Below are 16,964 nucleotides of genomic sequence, written 5' to 3'. Positions count from 1 at the left end.
TGATATATCCTGCGTCGATCCCCCTCCCCAGGGCCTCTAAATTTGCATCCAAGACTAAGACACTGTCTGGGTTTTTTCAGGCGGCCGTCCAGACGGGGTCGTCGGCCCCTCGATCGCCTCCGCGGGCGCTCCATCGTTGCCCTCTTTTTGGTCCTTGCTCGGATCAGGTCATCCGCCAACACAAGCAGCTCCGCCTTGCTTCTGCACATTCCACGGGGGCCGGGCCCTGCAGCGCAAATCCCGTCTGGGATCTGGTGATTAGATGCTGCGAGAGAGTTTGTGGTTGTGGCGCGGAGCTTCCTCGTGGCGCAAGAGTTGCTTCGTTGACGTAAAGCGTTGCGGCGTGGCGTCGCCTAGAGTCAACGACTCAACTGGGGCTAACGCGGTGACAGCTCAGCTTACATGAAACCCAGCGGCAAAGCAACGTGCAGGCCGCAGCTGAATTGGAGCCCTCGGGCTAGCTGAGAGCGGGATTGGAACGCTAGGCCTGTCTGCCGTCCGGCCTGACGGCCAAGCTAGTACTGCTCCGGCGACGGGGGAGGGCCTTGCTCGCAACACCATGCCGGAGCCAATGGATATCGTATCGTATTCGGCGACATCTTGGCATGGGCAAATCCCCATCTCCGACTCAAGACAAGAACTCTCGGACCTGCTGCTGCTCGTAGTTGGTCGGCGCCCCGGGTCGCAGCAGCCACCAGCCTCTCACGCTTGTGGACGACGGCGCCCTTCTTCCACGTCGTCTCCCTTGCGTGGCCAGCAGCGCTCGGCCCCATTCACGGCTCATTTCCGCTGCTGCTCCCTTGTCACGCCGCCCGAGCGAGTCCAGAGCCATCTCCATCTCGCGCCGGATGGTCCTCCACTCGGTGAGCGTGCTCGTGCCCCCCGTCAGCGACAGCGCCAGCCCGGGCGTCCCGAGGGCGGCTCCCGGCGCCAGCTGCGGCAGCTTCTCCCACGGCACTTGGATGCCGTCCGGCAGTGGCGCCAGGTCGCAGGGGTACTGCGCCGCGCCGTAGGGCTCCCTTCCAAACGTGACGCCGCCGACGTGACGCACCCGCGGGAGCACGAAGCTGACCGTCTCGGCGCGCGGGCAGCACAGCAGCAGCGGCTCCAGCGCCGCCCGCCAGTGCGGGCACATGTCCTGGCCCTCGCGCAGGCGAGGAATGTCGCGGAACCACGCCCGCCACTCGACGCCGACGTGAAGAACCCTGTCCATGCCGGCGACGTGCAGCCGCGGCTCGGCCTTGATTCGGTGCCGCATGTTGCGGTCAAGGTAGAGCATGTCTCGCCGGGGATTGAACCATGCCCCGGGCGACGGCGGCCTGACAATCGACCTGCTGCTGGGCGAGAGGAAGAAGAATCCCGACGACAGGGCGACCATGCGGGACTCGCGGCAGATTTGGGTTGCCAAGGGAGGAGCGTGGCGGATGTAAAAGTCAAAGGTCCGCTCGCCGGGCTCTGGCTGCCAGGTGGCCATGCCGGACGAGTCGATGCCGTCCTCGTGCTGCTCCTCTTCCGCCTCCGCCTCCGCCTCCGCCTCCTCGTCCTCGTCCCCCTTCTCCTCCGGGTTGGGGTAGGCTATCTTGGCGCAGTCGCTAACGTGAAAGACGCGGCGCTCCGGGAGGGTCGCATCCCAGATTAGGTGTCGGATCTCAGGAGGGAGATCTGCGAGCCGAAAGGCCATGGCGTGTGGGGAGGGCTTGAGTTTGACGGCGTCCGCGGCCACGGCCCCGGCGGTCCCCACGGCAAAAGCAAGCCGCTTTGTGTATCCTCGCGGCAGCAAGGCCAGATCTTGATGATGCGATGACTGCCAGTGGCCACGATGAGCTTCTGCTGCTACTGCTGCCGGCGGCGAAATCACGGCAGAGTGACTCATATCGCCTTTGCCTGCCGTCTCGCCCCTGTGTGACTTTGTTTCATGCAACTCTCTTTTTTTTCTTTCGCGGAGTCGCGAGATTTAAGCTCCGCGTCCAGCCAGCCGCCGCACCTCCAGGCTGCGATTTAAGAGCCGAGGGACGCGTTAGCTTACACCAGGCATCCACAATACAGCTTGCCCTGCGCGCCTGGCAATAAGCAGCTGCCTTGCCGGGGCCACGACAGCACCAATTTTGGTGTTTCCGTGCGCGGCGAAGAAAAGGTCTTGGCAGATGGACTCTCGGGCCGAGTGTCGCGGCTACAGGAGGGAGCTACGATGCGAATGTTTAGTCTGCATTGCTGGCCATTGAGGCTAGCTACATGTTCACGGATTGAGATGTGACAAGGGCCGGAGAAGCATCGACGATTCAATTGACATCTCAAAGTCAGTGTTTGCGCTTGTGCATGGCCACGAGTGACGTGCTCCATCGATGTCCGATCGGGTGTCGCACATTGTATCCTGGGCACATCGATGCCCGGACTCCTGGGATCAGGCGGCCCCACATTTCCCCGACAAACCCGGCCTCCCGGCTCTCGGCACGGACTCGGAGGCGGAGCTGCCTTGTGCCACGGACATGACCTCCGGTTTGATCATTCCAGCAGCCTGTCGCATCTGACAACGTCGCTTTCAACTCCGGAGCAACATCTCATCTCACTTGCTGGCGAAGTCGCATTTCAATGGTAAAGTAGGGTCTGTTGCAATCTGGTAGGAGCGTCTGTTGTCATGCTAGTCGGTACGTTCACATCGCGTCTACTGGCGTCGCCACGTACCAACAGGTGAATGTGTTCGCTACGAGTGCAATTGATGCCTCTGATGTCTTTGTACTGGAGCTGCGCTCCTGGCAGGCATTATCCCAGGCGCTATCCGTTGCAAGGACTACCGGGAAGACCCGTCAGAAGCGAAGCCACTACACCAGAAAGAGGCCGATCTGTCGGCAATCTGTATTTTCAAGCCTATCATGACCATGGTTCCCGCGGCGGTGGCGTCAGATCTTTGCCTCGCGTCCAACATCAGTCCAAATGCACAGACAGCTATCAATCAGAGCTGTCCAAACGAGAGCCATTGCTTCAAGTTAGATTAGCCCCAACGTGCGGTTGTACATAACACGCGGTGGTAAGTGTACTGCCTATTGGCTTCTCAAATCAGAAAACCCAAGTCGGACATATTCAAGCAGACATGTTCACGGAAGTACAATCACAGATGTTTTTAAATGTTGTCTTGCTTTCAACTATGCAAACGTCCCAAACGCCATCCGTTTTGGTCGTGGAAACTCATATGTAAAAATGTGATGATGTACAGTAAATCGCTCCCCGCTGCCGTCAATTCCAAATGCGCATAAACCAGAGCGCTTATTCTACGTCGACAGGATCCGCATCGTAGCCGACAAACTCGTCCTCGCGCTTTACGACGTCGTCGTCGGTGTCGTCGCTGACGTCGCGCTCGACGAATTCGGCATCCTCGGCAACATCACGCTCAACGAGGGTGTCCAGCTCGAGGTCCTCGTCATCAGCATCACGCTCAACGACTTCATTGAACTCGGCGTCCTCGGAAACGTCGCGCTCAACGAGTGGCTCAAACTCGACCTCCTCTTCAGACACATCGCGCTCAACAACCTCGTTGAAGTCGGCATCCTCGCTCACATCACGCTCAACGACCTCGTCAAACTCGGCGTCTTCGGAAACGTCGCGCTCAGCGAACTCGTTGAACTCAGCATCCTCAGAGACGTCACGCTCAACGAGTGTCTCAAGGTCGCCGTCTTCTTCGGACACATCGCGCTCAACGACCTCGTCAAATTCGAGGTCCTCCGAAACGTCACGTTCAACGATCTCATTGAGCTCGAAGTCCTCGGTTTCGTCGCGCTCGACGACCTCGTTGAAGTCGACATCCTCGGTGACATCGCGCTCCACAAGCTCGTCAAGTTCGGCATCCTCAGACACATCGCGCTCCACAAGCTCATCAAACTCGGCATCCTCTGCCACGTCGCGCTCGACAACCTCGTCAAACTCAGTGTCCTCGGTGACGTCGCGCTCAACGTTCTCAGCAAAGTCGTCACCCTCGTCACCGGCGTCGCGCTCGAAAACCTCGTTGAACTCGAGATCCTCTGAAACATCGCGCTCAACGAGCTCGTCAAGGGTCTCATCCTCGGCCACGTCGCGCTCGATGACATCAGCAAACTCGCCGTCTTCGCTGGCAATGTCGCGCTCCTCGACTTCGTTGAACTCGGCGTCCTCGCTGTTGTCGCGCTTGACAAAGTCGTCGTCCTCCTCGCCTTCAACATCGCGCTCGACCACTTCGTTGAACTCGGCATCTTCCGTAACGTCGCGCTCAAGAAACTCGCTCTCGTCGACGTCGCGCTCAACGACCTCGTTGAATTCGGCGTCTTCTGTAACGTCGCGTTCGGCAAAGTCGTTGTCGTCTTCGCCCTCAACATCGCGAGCCACAATCTCGGCATCGTCGGCAATGTGGCGCTCGGCAAACTCGCTCTCATCGACATCCCGCTCCACGACCTCGTTGAACTCGACATCTTCCGTGACGTCGCGCTCAATCACATCGGCAAACTCGCCATCTTCGCTGGCAATATCGCGCTCCTCAACTTCGTTGAACTCAACATCCTCGGAAACATCGCGCGTCTCAAGTTCACTGAACTCGGTCTCTTCCAGATCGCGCTCGACGAGGTCGTCAAACTCGGCGGCGTCGTCCGCGCCAAAGAAGCCTTCATCGCGGGCCACAATCTCGTCCTCCACGCCGTCCTCGCGCTTTCCAAACCTCTTGACGGCTTCGTAGTAGGTCTTGGCAAAGATCTTGCACTCGTGGTACTTGAAGCGGTTCCACTCGTGCTTGTTCTTGTCGCAGTACTCGTAGAGGTCCCTCTTGAAGTTGTCGTCGATCTTGTCCTTCATGCTGTCGAAGCGTTTCTGCGCCTTGGTGTTCCGGTAGCCAAAGTCGTGGCGCTGGCAGCTGGGCGTGAAGTCAAACCCGGCGGGCCGGTCGGGTGACTTGGAGCAGTTGTCCGACTCCCAGTTGCAGTCGGACGGGTCGGCGGCCTTTCGCGCTTTCTGGAAGTCGTCCATGGGGGTGCGCAAGAGCAGCTGATCCGTGATTTCAGGAGTGCATTCCTTTGCAACGCGGCGCTCCGGGGTCGAGACGTCGTTGGTTGTGTCCGAGTCATCGCGCTTCGATGTGGGTAGTGCCACGGCAGTGGCGGCCAGGACAGCCACGGCGGAGGCGACGGTGAACCTCATGGTGCTGGTAAGGAGTGAATATAGGAAAGGGAGAAAAGACTATAACCAAGGAGATGAGAAAAAAAGGAAAGGGTATGTTGGCTTTTTGCCGCTGGGGTGTTTCGACTTGATGGCAGATAAGTCATGCACTCTGTGGCGAGAGCAATCCGCCTTATATCCTCGCCGAGGCCAACGAGTGCACAATGCTTCAGCTCCTGGGGTTACATCTTGTCGGGTAATCCTGCGTCTTCCCCATTTAGAATGTCAGGTGCAGTGGATGAAGCGTGAAACACCACGTTGGACAGGAGCTGTGGAGACCTGGACAATGACACCTTGTGCGGTACAACCAGCTGAGGGCATTGGGGGTCATGGTCTCGCAGTCTATTCCGGAAGGAGATGTGCAGGTCACCGCCAAATGCAGCAAGGCGACATGGAAGGACATGCAGTGTGTGTGTCAATACATGCGCAAGGTGGCCCGGGTACCATCTCGGTGGTGTAAGAGTCAGTGGCGCGTCTGAGTGCCCGCTACATGTACAGTGCTTTGCAGTATGCGCTGCCAATGTTCGACTCTTGGTTCCCGATGACGGTCGAGCTTTCGCTATGGAAAAAGTCAACGGTGTTGCTGCTTCAAGCGTCAGCAGTTGCGATGGCTTCATCCGTCGTTGTCGGAACATAAGCCGCCTCCGAGGGTGCTTCTATTTTTGCACGCCGGCCGGGTGATCGGCGGACGGCTCTCTGGAACGATCTCGTTGCTGACCCGATCCAGGGCCGACCAGGCACTCTCAGCCCAGCGCGGGGACAGCCTCCAGGGACCTGCATGACGCCCCTCCCCCTCATAACTGGGCCAATGTCATCATCAGCACGCTGGCCCCCAAGAGTTCCTGAACAGGTCTGGTAGGCACGATGCGGCATTCAGCTTACTCTCTGTAATTGATGATCGCAGTGATCGGGTCAGCCCGTCGGGGTAGCAGAATTGGAGGACGGGGTTCTCGATCGCACCCGAGACTTGTCGATATGCTTAATTGGGAAGGTCTGTGCTCGGGCCAGGGTACGCTCAGAGGTCCATGGTCATACTCGGCTTCTGTGGAATTATCACCAGTTGATGCTGGAGGGCTGTGTGCGGTGGACTATTGGCCCGTCTCAGTGGCAATCTGTGGCGATCAAATGCCTGCGTCGCCGTTTCGCTCGCTGACAGGCAATCCATTCAGCACGTTTGCAATCCATCGGGCGATGAATGCTCCCCCATTTTCGAAACAAATACTCATGATCGACCAGAAGCCTCATCCGTGGTGCAAAAGGTCTTGCAACGCCATTCCCCCAAGCTATCTGATCTGTCCTTTGCTTCATGTCCCGTCGCTCTGAAACCCCAAGCTCCCCGTTCGCAGTGTGCACGATCAGTCAGAACCCCTCTCGGGCTTTGAATCTGCTCTCAAGGCTAGAGAGGTAAATATTTCGCGCTCGTCAAAGAGAGGTTTGATGCCATCGATCTCATTCCATCACTCAAAACTCATGTGTCCTGAGTGGTTGACTCTCCCAAACCCCAATTCCTTGTCCGCTGTAGTTCAGGCGCTGGGTAAGCTGGTCCTCAGCGTTCTGTCCCATGGGCGCGCAGGGATCACAGAAATAGAAACATAAGCCCGCCGCTGCATGACGGCCACCGCCCCTCCACTCACACATCGGTCCCTGAAACTCTCAGGTGCTGCCCCTGTAAGCCCTGTTTCCTTCACCACGTGGGAACGGGCCAACTTTGTCACAGCTTGTGCATCCAGCCGGGCAGCGTCACCAGCGGCTTCATCTCATCCATCGTCTCGTTCCAGAGCATGCGCTGCAGCCTTTGGCCCTCCGCCGAGACGATGAACGCGCACGGCCTGCACCAGCTTGTGTCAGCATTGCCGGTCAAAACATTTGGCAGTATGAGTGTAAGAATGTATGAGATTGCGGCGGGTGAGCAAGGGGCGGGAAACTCACTCCTCGATAGCCGTGTCGCCCAGCAGCGTCCCGTGCGTTTCCTCACCAGCCACGACCGCCGCGTTCAACGCGATCCAGCCCGCCTTTTCAACGTTTCGGCCACGCAGCGCGACGACCGCCTTGACTGGCAGGCGAAAGTAGATTGGCAGCACATTGTTGAACCCTGTGTTAACCATGCCCGGACAGAACGTGTTCATAATGATCTTAGGAGTCGCCTTATCACCAGCATCCCTCGCTCCGTGCAGTCCTCGAGGGTACTGCCGCGTCAGCTCCGCCTGGAAAAGCATCCACAGGAACTTGCTGTCCATGTAGCCCGTCAGCGCGGGCACCCTAGCCAGGTCGTCAAAGTGGCCGAGCAGCGTCTCGTTCGGGCCCAGAGGTGCGCGCTTCTCCAGGCTCGTCATCGCATACAGCCTACTTCCGGTAACGCTCAGCCTGCCGGGCCTGCCCGTCTTCTCGGCGGTCGCCTCCATGACGGGCAGCAGACCCAGCGTGAGCAGCACGTTGGACAGGTAATTGACCTGCGTGTTCCTCTCGTGGCCCGATGCGGCGTGCTCCCGCCTCGGGAGGCCCACGCCTGCGTTTAGCATGAGGATGTGCAAGTCGAAGAATCTGCGTTTGAACTCTGCGATGAGGTCGTTGACGCTGGTGTATTCGTCCATGTCTAGTCGGAGAACGTGCACCGACGCGTGGGGGTTTGTGGCGGCGACATGCTGGTCCTTGAGCAGGTCGTCACGAACGGTCTCTCCCTTTGAGGTGTTTCGCACGGCGAGGATGAGCGTGGAGAGCTTGTGCTGGAGGAGCTGGCGCGATATCTCGAGGCCGATGCCTGCGGAGGCGCCCGTGACGATGGCGACTTGGCCGGTGAGGTCGATGCCCTCGGGGAGTGGTGTCACCGACGGCTGGATTATGGGCATCGCGAATGTTGCAGCTAGCGAATGTCCAGGTAAGCTGACTTCTTGGTAATAATCTCAGTGAAGTTCTCTGCTGAATGAGTGTCGTGATGCAGCCATGTCGTCAGGGTGACCTCCTTATACGCCTCAAACGCCGCCGGGACACGATAACCTCAACTCGGCATTCCCCAATCCCGCTCCATCACTGTTATTATCATATTGAGGGGAGCCAGCAATCGATATGAATTTGCTAGCCGCCAGCTTATGAATCCATTACTTTCCAGGAAAGATATCGCACAAGTCCGCCGCGGGATGAGCGAACTCGTCTTGTCTGACGGCACAGAAGCCGGTGCGGAGATGCGGAGTCCCACTTTTCCGGGCCTGAATCCCGGGCCCCCAAGTCCGGGTCCGCTGGCGCCGGGTCCGCATCGCGAGATCAATGACCCGCGGTGTCCAGAGAGCCGTCCAGTATTGTGGGAAGGGCTTTCTTGAAGAGAACTTGGTGTGCAGGCTCTTCGGCGAAACTGCCCTTCATGCGAAGAATCCTGTCTTCGTGTGTTCTCGAGGAGTGTAGCCCACCACGCGCTCAGGTTGCGACGCTAACAATTGGAAACAACGAAAACCGTGCCGGATAGATGCACTGAGTCTCTGATGAAGCGCAACAAGATTGAGTCTCTCAGTCCTGACACCTTGCAGCCTCAAGCAACGGACGAGCAAGGCGCACAGAAGTGCTGGACCCAAGCTCAGACCCCCGGCAAGTTCGTATGTAAGCTCTCATCGAGCCCGAGATTGAAAGCCCTAGGGATCCATCAAACCGCGCTCTTCTCATTCACAAGAACGCAACGGCGTCTGGCAAGCAGCTCGGTACATACTAGTGTCCCCCCTCCGAGTTTTTCACCTCGTGGGGCCGCCAGTGCGGCAGCGGCGCCCCGCGGGAAGCCACCCGCTCACTAATCCCAGGGGTCTGGTCTAGCCGAGCCATCGCGAGCTGCGACCACCATGACCATGACACATCTGGAGATGCGCGGTGGGTTACTTACGTACATCCAACCAGCTACGGGAGACACATTGCTTTCCGGCTGTATTCTCGATACTGGATCCGAGGGTTTCGTGCCCTGCCTCTTTTCTTATCACACATCACAGATGGCAAAGCCCTTCCGTTCTCATGGTGGGTGGGTGTGTCGAGGTGGGATTTAAGCGTGTAAGTCGAGAGACATCCGCCGTGCAGCTCGGGGAAGCTGGACCCAAACCTCGCGCGCGCCGTAACCGAGAGAGTCATCATGGCAAACACACAAACAAACCTCAAGTTCTTGGGGTTTTTGGTTTCATTATAGGCATTTATCACTCTTGTGGTGTGGTTCAGCATACGTACTCCACATAGACAGCGCCGACATGATTCAGTGCAAGTGGAGATGGGTTGCTTGGCGAGGGCTCTTCAACATCTTTGCTCCGGACCGTCGCCTCCTGTGGCCGATCGATGACCTATGCCATTGACCCTCAGCTGATACAAAGAGAAGGAGAAAGTCGGTCAGCATCATTGTTTGCTCATCAATGCGATTCGGCGGTCTTACTTGGATGAAGGTGGCCTTGAAAAAGCGCATCCATCCGTATAGTAGACCGACATCGCGGCAGTCCATCAAGGTCGCCGCCCCCTTTGCCGATGGACCGCCACGTACGTACCCTTCAGGGACGGTACCTACCTACCTACATAGATGCGCCCAGCGCCACCTAGATAAGCATAGTGTCCCGGAGCGCGCTTGCGGCAGACCCATCCGACATTTTGATGCCGGGTACATAGCCGGGCCCGACTGACCACTGACCACCGACCACAACTCCAATTTTCACCCTTCAGCCGTTCATCGCCATGGGGTCCGTCGACGTTACGTACGTACGAGTACGGGCCTTTTCCCACCATGGCATCTAAGACCCGCGTGTGCTCAAACCCGAGACCCGATGAGGCCAGGCCCCCTGTCCCCCGGCCCAGCCTCACCATTGCCGGCGCGCCGCTGCCGTCCTCATCATGCTCATGCGTACCGCCCTCTCTCCACATTGGTATACGTAGTGGCTCGTAAACCAAGGGCGCTTCGACTCGCTCGTGTGCCTCACCGTCCCAGGTACCCTACATCTGGGACATCTCGTGCTAGTCCGCGGCCCTCCACTTTGGTAGGGTCCGTCCCATCCACAAGGTTCCCCACGGAGAGAAACACCGTTTTTCGCACCGCGTACGGGGTAGACGTCCCGACCTCTCTCCTTCTCATCACCGAACTGTCCCGGTGTTCTCTTTCGTGCAACAGCCTATCCCCCGAGGAGAGTGGTCGTTTCGCTGTCGGAAAGGGCAGCGCAACGCCAGAGCCAGGCATCCATCCATTGTGAAGCGAAGCGGCTCACTTTCTTCGCGACTCAACGACACGCCGCCCTCGCCATGCTGTTCAAAAAGCACAAGGCAGCTCTCGCGGAGCACCGCCGCGCCGCGGTCCCCAACGAAAAGGACACCTCCTCTCTCGACGAGGCTTCCTTCCCGCGCGAGGCCCCCGGCGTCCTCGTCGCCGACGACAACGGCACCGCCGCTCCCCCCGCCAACATCTTCGACGACGGCAGCAACGGCAAGACCTACCGCACGCTCACGCGGTGGGACACGATCCTCGTGCTCGTCACCAACCAAGTCGGGCTGGGCATCCTCTCGCTGCCCAAGATCCTGCTGACGCTGGGCCTCGTGCCGGGCGTCATCGCCATCCTGGGCCTCGGCGTCGTCTCCTTCTACACGGCGTTCGAGCTGCTGCAGTTCTGGCGCGCGCACCCGCACTGCGTCAACATGGTGGACATGGCGCGCGTGGTGGGCGGGCGCCCGCTCGAGGTCATCGTGGGCGTGTCCCTGCTCGTCAAGATCTGCATGACGTGCGGCAGCGCCACCGTCACCATCGCCGTGGCGCTCAACACCATGTCGGGCCACGCGCTGTGCACCGTCGGGTTCGCGGGCGTGGCCGCCGTCGCGTGCTGGCTGCTGTGCCTGCCGCGCACCTTCAAGTTCGTGTCGCAGACGGGCGTGCCCTCCACCGTGAGCATCCTCGCGGCGGTGCTCATCGTCATCATCAGCCTCGGCGTCGCGGGCGCGCCCAAGAACGCGCCGCCCGGGTGGGACAAGGAGATTGTCGTCGTGGGGAACCCGTCGTTCCGCGAGGGCGTCGGCGCGTGCCTCAAGGTGTGCTACGCGTATGCCGGCAACGTGGGCTTCGTGTCGTACATGGCCGAGATGAAGGACCCGTCGCGCGACTTTGTCCCCGCGCTGAGCATCCTGCAGGTCGCCTCCGTCATCCTGTACCTCGTCACCGCCGTGGCCATCTACTGTCTGTCGGGGCAGTACACGACGTCGCCCGCGCTCGGGTCAGCCCCGCTCATCCCGGCCAAGGTCGCGTACGGCATCGTTCTCCCGGCGCTGTTGAGTACGGGGCTGGTGTTTGGGCACACGGCCATCAAGTACATGTACGTCGTGGCCATGCGCGCAATGAAGCGGACGCAGCAGATGACGGACAACTCGGCGAGGTCGTGGACAACCTGGGTCGTCTGTGGCACCCTGTTCTGGGGTGTGTCGTTTGTGCTCGCCAACGCGATCCCCATTTTCGACTCTATCCTGTCCATCGCGTCGGCCACGTTCATCGCGTGGTTCACCTTTGGCATCAGCGGCGTCTTCTGGTACCACCGCAACTGGCAGGAAAAGTTCCGCCGGCGCAACATTTTCCTCGCCGTGGTGAATGCGCTGCTCATCCTGCAGTCGCTGTTCATGAATGGCGTGGGCCTGTGGTCGGCGGTGCAGGGGCTCATTGACATTTTCAATGACAAGGAGAACAAGATTGGTGGCGCCTTTACCTGCGCGGACAATTCCATCTTTTAGCGTTCGGGAATGATGCTGTTTTATGCAAATATTAGCAATACAATGCCGGTAAAGTTTGGTTGATGCACCGCTGCCTCGTGGGGAGTGAATCGTCGGTCGTGGACACCAGGTCGTGATGGGCTCGTTATTGCGTGCGTACAGCGACATTTCCTGGGGCTGTCTGCAATACCACCGACCGCAACTGTCAGCAAGCCCTTTCAGGCCAATCCGCCAGCTAATGCCAAAGTGGCATGCTGAATAAGACACTGCTGTGCCGCGCACAATGCCCACGTTGACAGTATCACAACATCACACTTCCTCAAATGTCCGCATCGCAGCCGATGATTCTCTAGGCCTCTATTCCCGGGCGTCGTCGCCTGTCGACAAGTTATATGTACACGTCCATCCGTCCGCGCGGTCGCTCGCTCACTCGCTCGTCGTCGCGTGGACTCAGTTGCTCCTCTCGCCGCCCTTGGCCTCCCGCAGCTCGTTCATCTTGGCCACCCGCTTCTTGAACTCGACGTACTGGCACTTTTCGTAGGAATGTCTCTCATCCTGCGCGCGCCGAATTAGCACAACCTCGACACACGCCGGCTCCATTGCCTATCTTGAAGACCCGGGCTCGGGCTCGGTTCGATTCGCAGGAGGGGTGAGACTGGAGACGGGAAAAAGGGAAAACGTACGCCGCATTTCCACGGCGCGTACCACGTGTCCCTCCGGCACTTGTTGAGCGGGATCAGGAGGTGGGCGCAGCTGTCTCTGTAGGCGATGGGGAGGCGGGCCTCCCGCATCTCCTCGCGGGTCGCTTCTGCTCAAGTCGTCAGTTCGCCGTGTCGCGCGCAAATCTCGGGCCGGCCTCTCGATCGAACGCCCACGACGAGGGAGCGGCCTGGGGGTTTTCAACGTACGCCGCGGCTCGGAAGCTGTGTCGGAAGCCATCTCGGTGGTTCAATTGGCCTCGGGGTCGGTGATGCTGGAGGGGTGCAGAGAGCTGGGCGAGAGAGGTATCGTCGATGTTGGTGATGCAGTTCGGGACAATGTCGGCTCGTTGTGGGGCCTGACATTTCAGGCACGAAGGCTGGCCAATGGCGGGCTCCACAAAAGTCAGCGCGCGCCCGGGGCTCACCGAGCCATCACCGAAGCTTCACCTGGACACTGGCTTGTCACCGCTTGCCCGGGACATGTCCAAAGGAGCATCTCTCAGCGACGCATCGACTCTTTTCGCAGAATCCTTTATTTCTTGATTTTCGCCGGCGTCTCATGTTAAATATGCAGCTTCCAGAACCCACCGGCCGTTGCTCTGAGCGTAGACGCAGCTCTATGCTTCACCTTGCCAACACCACGACATCGCAACAATCATGGCACGCGTGACAGACAACTGTGCATGCTTCAAACCCCCAGCTCGGATTCAACGAACCCATCAGCAGCTGTTTTGGGCTGTCATTCCGCAGCTGCAGTAACTCCGCGGACCATCGCCCCCATCCCAGCGGAATGCCGTCACAGTGATGTGGAGTGTGCCGTCCCAGCTCAGCCATCCATCCCCGTTTGCCAGGCGTCCCGCCACCCCCAGCTTCGTTCGACCTGCCTCAGCAGGATCCCTCGCATCGTCACCCAAAAAGTCAGCCGCCGCAGTCCGCCTCTTCCTCTCCCTCTCCCGGCTTCTACGCGGCCTTCGGCGGTTCGGCGATCGTACACCCATCTGCGGACAACGGTTGTGGTGTTGCACCATCCGGAAACAACGCCCTGCTTCTGCACTCATTGGGCGCGTCTCCCGCCACGACGGCGCGCAGGTGCGGGAGGGTGCATGTCTGCGTGACCACTTTTGTCTTACCCGGCATGCGGCATGCCACGCAAAAGGCAATGCCCAGGTCCGTGTTCAGGTCCCCGAGGACGACGAGGCACGCCATGATGGAGTGTAGTCGCAGCGTCTCACGGGCGGCGGTGATGGGGTGATGGCTTGAGGGTGCATTTCTTCGGCGAGGGAGTCTTCGCCGTCGCCTCCTTCGCCTTTTCACCTGCCCGACACAGTTCTTGCTGCTTCAGATAGCATCAGTAGCCATGGCTGCATGGTCCAAGTTCTCCAACATGGCCTCGGTGGGCCGATGGGCCTGCTCAGGGAGATCGCGGATGTCTGGCTCTGCCCTGCACTTACAACATCAGCAGGCAGTCAGGGGGGCATCGTGGTTTCGCCCCGTCACCACATCATCGAAGCCCTCTGGCACCCCAGAGAGGTCGCGGCTTGTGCCAATCCTCGCCGCCTCCGCCTGCGTGGCCGCGGGCGCATTCTACCTGACGAGGCAGGCCAACGCTCGCATGGACCTGGCACAAGATGCCAACGTCAATGTTTCGAGCAAATCAGTAAGACACCCCGTCGCGACGTGCAGTGCAGCCATCAGACTACGGTCTATGGATTTTCTGAGACGCACGCCTATGCTACAACAGAGTGCTAATTCTCCACGGCAGCTTCGCATCACACTGTCTCCCACGTCCCCTACCCCCAGCGAGGACTCACGCATCGCCTTCTACGACGGCCTCGAGGCCAACCCGCCCGACGTCTCGACGCTGCCCATCGAGCACGCGGTGCTCACCTCGGCGCCGTCGGTCCCCCCTCCGCTGACGCGCACGCATGCGGCGCTCGTCAAGGTGGACCTCACGACGTCGCCCAAGCTCGTGCAGGTGACGAACCAGTACAAGTACGAGGCGTGGACGTTCAACGGGACGGTGCCGGGGCCCTTCATCCGGGCGCGGGCGGGCGACGTGGTGGAGCTGACTCTCACGAACCGCGACGAGACGGGCAACCCGCACAACATCGACTCGCACGCCTTCACGGGGCCCGGGGGCGGGGCGGCGCTGACCAACGCGGACGAGGGCGAGGCCAAGACGGCGCGGTTCCGGCTGCTGTGCCCGGGGCTGTACGTGTACCACTGCGCGGCGGCGCCGGTGCCGGTGCACATTGCCAACGGCATGTTTGGGCTCATGTACGTGCAGCCGGCGGACGGGGAAGGCGGAGGCTCTGATCTCCCGGCGGTGGACCGCGAGTACTACGTGATGCAGAGCGAGGTGTACCACGAGCCGCCCGAGACGGACGAAGAGACGGGGCGTCCCTCGGGGACGGTCGAGTTCTCGTACCCGCAGGGCCTGCGCGAGGAGCCCAACGCCGTCGTCTTCAACGGGCGCGAGGCGGCGCTGACGCGCGAGGCGCCGCTCAAGGCGCGGACGGGCGAGACGGTGCGCATCTTCTTCGGCAACGCGGGGCCCAACCTGACGAGCTCGCTGCACGTCATCGGGAGCCACTTCCGGCGCGTGTACCGCGACGGCGACGTGCTGAGCCCGCCGGGGCGGTTCGTCGGCACCGTCGGCGTGCCGCCGGGGGGCGCCGCCATCGTGGACCTCAAGGCCGTGGTGCCGGGCACGTACACGCTCGTCGACCACGCCATCTTCCGGCTCGACAAGGGCGCCGTGGGGTTCCTGAACGTGGCGGGCGAGGCGCGGCCCGACGTGTACGGCAGCGCGGAGCCGCCGGCGCCGTGCGTGGGGTGCAAGCTGCACGCGTGATGGTGGTTGGTGATGAGGGTTGTGAGATTTGGAGCGGGAGCATCAGGAGTGGGCCGGGCGTTGAGCTGCCCTTGGTTTGCGGTTTGCGACTGCGGCTGCATGGGCCTGTCACGGCCGAGACTGGATGCCCAAGGCGAGGGACGGATGAGATTCGGTGTGTACAACTCTGTGCCCATTGTTTGGCCATCTTTCTTTGCCTCATGATACGAAGGAACGAAGCATCAGAATGCATCAGAGTGGTTTCGACTCGGACGAGTTTGGATGGCCAGCAGGCAGCATCGTGGCGAGTCGACGGCGGAGGAACAATTTGGAGCATGTCGGAGGAAATGAACGGCCACAGCCAAACATGTCTCTACATGTTCGTACGTCGAATACATCATGGAACAAGCCCGCATCTGGAATACTATCATGTCGTCCAGCGAGTGCCACGTCTCTCTGCACTGCGCAGAGCCACCACGATGAAGAGGCCATCACCGGCCACCCAACCACTGAGCAGCCGCCACAACAACTCGCGTGACTCAAAGAAAGGGAAACAAAAAAAATTAAACCCTTGTGCTCCTCCCACGACAGCCTGTGCTTGACAGAATCCAACCCCTCCGCTCGGTATCGAAACGAAACGCGGTCGGTCGTGGTCGCGAAGGACCCCGAATCGATTGGCTCTCAATCGCGTTTGTGTGTTGCTGCGTGAGCGGCGCCCCGCCTCCCACCACCACCCGATTCACGCCCCTCGTCCCCCAACCCCGAACTCAAAAACCGGGTTTTTCTTGCGCGTTTCATCGTGGTGATGTCCGCATAACGCGCCGACGGTACGTGCACGTCAGGTGCCCGCGTGTCAGGCCCGCGTCTTCTTCCGCGCGCATGGTTGGTCCGCCGTCGCGCTTCCCTCACATCCGCGCCGCCTGCTGATGCTGCTGGCCCGTCAACCGGCAGCATCCCGTGTGTGTTGCGTGTGTGTATATGTGTGTGGATGGGATGTGTTGCGTATGTGTTCCCTGTGCGACCCCCTCGACGACTGTAGCCTTTTGCCTTGCATAACCGCAAGTGTTGTCGTCGTCGTCTGGGCCGCCGCACGTGAGTCTGTGTCGTTGCCGCGCTTCTTACGAAGTACGAAGTACAACCAACCACCGACAAAGTATATAGCCCGCGGCCCTGCGTCTTCTCCTTCCCCGACGCTTCCTCTGGCGCAAGTCAGATTCGCATAACATTGTTGTTGTTGTTTTTTTCATCTTTTCTTACGTTTCTCGGTCCTTACTTGTTGATACCCCCCAGTGCCTCAGTCAGTCAGTCAGTCAGGCGCATTCCTCGTCTTTGTCAAGGCGTCTTTAACCGGTTCCGACGCCGCTCACCAGAGTCACCACATTCGTTATCGTGTGACGCCCATCGTCACTTACACGTACACTTACCACTTACACGCATCGCACGCCCAGCCTCAACAGCCCACACGTCTCATACAGACACGAGTACAAACACCCAGAGTCCCAGACTGGGATAACATACATTCACTCGCACACACCCCTTTCCGCGGAATCGATCGGTCATACTACACC

The 16,964-nt window shown here is 59.8% G+C and overlaps 6 protein-coding genes across 6 annotated transcripts; 2 read left to right on the top strand and 4 right to left on the bottom strand.

Moving 5' to 3' along the window:
* Window positions 1–628: 628 nt before the first annotated feature.
* PLICBS_001884 (uncharacterized protein) lies at window positions 629–1,681 on the bottom strand (the record flags this gene model as incomplete). The annotated part of the gene is made up of 1 exon (XM_018321489.2): window positions 629–1,681. One exon carries the CDS (start codon window positions 1,679–1,681, stop codon window positions 629–631), a length of 1,053 nt encoding a protein of 350 aa, XP_018178968.2.
* Window positions 1,682–3,261: 1,580 nt separating this feature from the next.
* On the bottom strand, window positions 3,262–5,154 carry PLICBS_001883 (uncharacterized protein; the record flags this gene model as incomplete). Its single annotated transcript, XM_018321488.2, has 1 exon — window positions 3,262–5,154. The coding sequence occupies one exon, from the start codon at window positions 5,152–5,154 to the stop codon at window positions 3,262–3,264; it is 1,893 nt and encodes a 630-aa protein (XP_018178967.2).
* A 1,729-nt stretch (window positions 5,155–6,883) lies between these two features.
* On the bottom strand, window positions 6,884–8,018 carry PLICBS_001882 (uncharacterized protein; the record flags this gene model as incomplete). Its single annotated transcript, XM_018321487.2, has 2 exons — window positions 6,884–7,001; window positions 7,102–8,018. 2 exons carry the CDS (start codon window positions 8,016–8,018, stop codon window positions 6,884–6,886), a joined length of 1,035 nt encoding a protein of 344 aa, XP_018178966.2.
* Window positions 8,019–10,416: 2,398 nt separating this feature from the next.
* On the top strand, window positions 10,417–11,883 carry PLICBS_001881 (uncharacterized protein; the record flags this gene model as incomplete). The annotated part of the gene is made up of 1 exon (XM_018321485.2): window positions 10,417–11,883. The coding sequence occupies one exon, from the start codon at window positions 10,417–10,419 to the stop codon at window positions 11,881–11,883; it is 1,467 nt and encodes a 488-aa protein (XP_018178964.2).
* A 429-nt stretch (window positions 11,884–12,312) lies between these two features.
* On the bottom strand, window positions 12,313–13,769 carry PLICBS_001880 (uncharacterized protein; the record flags this gene model as incomplete). The annotated part of the gene is made up of 3 exons (XM_065599922.1): window positions 12,313–12,417; window positions 12,546–12,670; window positions 13,694–13,769. 3 exons carry the CDS (start codon window positions 13,767–13,769, stop codon window positions 12,313–12,315), a joined length of 306 nt encoding a protein of 101 aa, XP_065455994.1.
* A 151-nt stretch (window positions 13,770–13,920) lies between these two features.
* PLICBS_001879 (uncharacterized protein) lies at window positions 13,921–15,417 on the top strand (the record flags this gene model as incomplete). Its single annotated transcript, XM_065599921.1, has 2 exons — window positions 13,921–14,220; window positions 14,326–15,417. The coding sequence occupies 2 exons, from the start codon at window positions 13,921–13,923 to the stop codon at window positions 15,415–15,417; spliced, it is 1,392 nt and encodes a 463-aa protein (XP_065455993.1).
* Between the last annotated feature and the right edge of the window lie 1,547 nt (window positions 15,418–16,964).

Source organism: Purpureocillium lilacinum (assembly GCF_023168085.1).
Source record: "Purpureocillium lilacinum CBS 284.36 DNA, scaffold_2, whole genome shotgun sequence".
NCBI classification, from domain to species: Eukaryota; Fungi; Ascomycota; class Sordariomycetes; order Hypocreales; family Ophiocordycipitaceae; genus Purpureocillium; species Purpureocillium lilacinum.
This window is presented reverse-complemented; position numbering and strand designations above follow the sequence as displayed.